The following is a 2,937-nucleotide window of genomic DNA, read 5'->3' as shown; positions in this document are numbered from 1 at the left end:
TCGCCCTGAGTTTGGGGTGAAAAGAGGAGACTGTTATATCCCTCCTGAGGCACCCTGGAGGAAGCCTCTCTGATCTTTATCAGCTCAAGCCCTTCCTCCCACTTTAAGAGTATGGAACACTCAACCCATCCCCTTGCCTTATGTGGACAGAAGACTCAGGTCCCTCATACCAGGTAGAGATCCTCAGATGCTTAAATGCCAAGCTCTCTCAGGGATTTTCTGAGCTTCCGAGCTTTGATGCTGCTCACATTTGATTCTCTACCCCTAGGGGAAGAAGCCCAGTTCTCTCCACAGGAGCCAGGAGTTGCCTCTGGAGCCAAGGGCAAGTAGCCTGGAGTTAGGAATGGAAGCCATTATGATCCCCAAATCCACCATTGGTATATTTTCTACTTGTTTCTTTTTTTCTTTTTCCCTACTTGTTTCTTAATAACTTGGTGGTGGTGAAAATAAAGACTATTAATTGATGTTTTTTGCAGCTTTGTGGTTGGTTGGCCAAATCTTTAATTTAGTATTCCATCGTTGTTCAACGGTATTTTGGGGAGCAAGGGGACAGGAGATTCTGTACATGCCCAGGCTAAAAGCAAAAAGGCAAAAAATGGCCAGCATTATCCATCTGCTTTTTTAGATTTAGAGAGTGAATAGAACTTTCTTTACATAAACATCTCATCTAAGTGGTTTTGGTTGTTGTTGCTGGTCGTTTGTTTCTTAATAGTGGGTACAGTGAGATTCAGTTTGAAGAAACCCCTGAAATCTTGAGAATAGCATACACCAGTCCCTCCCACTCTCTCCCCAAAAATCTGGTTGGTTTGAATGGAGAGAATGATCCATTTCTCCATTTTAGGTGAGCAGATTATTTGTAAAATCTTAGAACTGTTTGCCTCATTTATCAGGAAAATTTAGAAGGGAGGAAGCCTTTAGGAAAATTTTCTACTTGGAAATATAAGAAGACTAGTACGCAGACTCATACTTTTAACATGAGCTTGTTGAAAGAAACGTTAACAATTCTAAAACGAAATTAAACGAGTTTTTAACTTTCTTCCTCCCAAAAGCACAAAAATTACGGAGAGGAAGTAAACAGGAAATTCTTAAAAGGTCAAAACAACTCTTCCTTGTACCAGTCCTTGGGTAGCTTGCAGAGAACAGGTTCTACTTTCCGTTGGTTTCTTTGAAAACGGATTTGGGTCCCAAGTCTGTTCGTTTAGTATCTGCTCCGGCCTCCCCCTCTCTCCGAGCGGCTTCCTAGGCGGCCTCCGCCCCGGGGGGCCCTGCGGCCCGACCGGCAGTAAGAATCGCGCGGCGGGGGGCACCCCCTCTCCATGGACGAGGGCAGCCCGCGATCCACTCTGCCTACCCGGTCGCGGCCCCTCGAGTAGTGGTCGCTCCGGCCACCGCCGTAACCGTCGCGGCCGCCGCCGTAGGCGTCGGGGGAGCAGCCCCGGTACTCGTCGTAGCGGCCTCCGCCGCCGCCGTAAGATGGCGGGGGCCCCCGCGCGGGGCCGGCGCTGCGCGGGTCCCCGTAGCTCTCGAAGGGGTCTCGGTAGGAGCCTCCGCTCGGATGATCCGCGTAGTCGCGGTCGCGAACCCCGTAGCCGTCGCGGTCGCCGTAGCCTCTCGATGGACAGTCGTCCCGGGCGCCGGAGTGGCCGTAGTCGCGGTAGGTGTACTCTCTGGGCGAGGGGGCAAACTCGCGCGGGTCGCGGGCGCTCGGGTAGTCTCGGCTCGAGTAGCCGTCCCTCGGCGAGTAGCCCTCCTCCCGGGGACCCAGGTAGGGGTCCCGGCGCGGGGGCGGCGGCTCCCGGCGCAGCGGGCCCACATAGCCGTCTCGCCCGCGCGCGGCCGCGGCCCGCCCGCGCATTCCACCGGCGCCGCTGCGGGGCGGGCCCGACGGCGCGGCCCTCTTGGGGGGCGGCCCGGCCCTGCGCGGCGGCGGCGGCCCGCGCTTCAGGGGCATAGGGGCCCTGGAGGGCCGCGGGTCGAAATCCCCGGGGTAGCCGCCGTCGTCGGCCGGCCCGCCCCGGGACGGGGGTCGCCGCGGGCCGCCGCCGCCCCCGCGGGTCCCGCGCAGGCCCCGCGGGCGACCGCGGCTGCGGGACAGCGGCGGGCCCCGCCGGCCGCTCTCAAACGCCGGCTTGGTGGCCTGGGCCACCTTGATGGCCTTACCATCCAGGGACTTGCCGTTCATGTCTCTGGCGGCGGCCTTGGCGTCTGCGGGGCTTTCGAAGGTGACGAACGCGAAGCCCCTGGACTTGCTGGTTTCTCGATCTTTCATCAAGAGCACCTCGATGATGCGGCCATACTTGCCAAACTCTGCCTCGAGGGCTTTCTCGTCGGTTTCGGGGTTGAGCCCGCCAATGAAGAGCTTCCCGGGGCGATCCGCTTCCACCATTTCGTCGGTTGAGTGGTCTGAGGCGGTGGGGGCGAAGGGGCGGCGGCGGTCGCGGCCTTCGAGCGCACTCGCCGAGGGCGGCTTCTACCGGTCGGGCGGCGCGTCGTCGCCGAGTCCCCGAACCGCAGTCACCGCCCGCGCTGCGCAGGCGGAACGCTCGGGTTTGTGCCTCTGGAGTCTGGTTCCCGCAGCCCCCGGGCTCGTCTAGCTGTGATTGGTTGGTTTTCCCGGGAGGGCAGTCCCGCCGTCGGGGAAGGTCGGCGGTTTTGTGACTTTCTTTCCAGTCTTTAAACCTCGACTTACTCACCTGTCCCTGCCTTACGTTCTTTACTTCACTCCTGAAAGCCCTGCCCTGAAAGGAAATGCCGTTAGGTTAAAAAAAAAAAAAAAGTTCCCCATTGCTCCTAAGGAGAAGAATTATAATGCATTCCCATCCAAGATACCCAAACCATTTTCAAACAGAAAAAAGTTAATTGAAAAATGACATAAGTAATAATAGTTTAAAAATACAGTTTGTACGGAAAATGTATTAAGAATAAGATTTTTTGCAT

General features: G+C 56.7%; 1 protein-coding gene across 1 annotated transcript; it reads right to left on the bottom strand.

The window, feature by feature from the left end:
* Positions 1–964: 964 nt before the first annotated feature.
* RBMXL2 (RBMX like 2) lies at positions 965–2,690 on the bottom strand. Its single transcript, XM_070626172.1, has one exon. The coding sequence runs from the start codon at positions 2,384–2,386 to the stop codon at positions 1,199–1,201; it is 1,188 nt and encodes a 395-aa protein (XP_070482273.1). The 5' UTR covers positions 2,387–2,690; the 3' UTR covers positions 965–1,198.
* Between the last annotated feature and the right edge of the window lie 247 nt (positions 2,691–2,937).

Source organism: Equus przewalskii, chromosome 6 (genome assembly GCF_037783145.1).
Source record: "Equus przewalskii isolate Varuska chromosome 6, EquPr2, whole genome shotgun sequence".
Lineage (NCBI taxonomy): Eukaryota > Metazoa > Chordata > Mammalia > Perissodactyla > Equidae > Equus > Equus przewalskii.
This window is presented reverse-complemented; position numbering and strand designations above follow the sequence as displayed.

Excerpts from the sequence above, each read along its gene's own strand:
- RBMXL2 (XM_070626172.1), bottom strand. The coding sequence starts at position 2,386 with ATGGTGGAAGCGGATCGCCCCGGGAAGCTCTTCATTGGCGGGCTCAAC.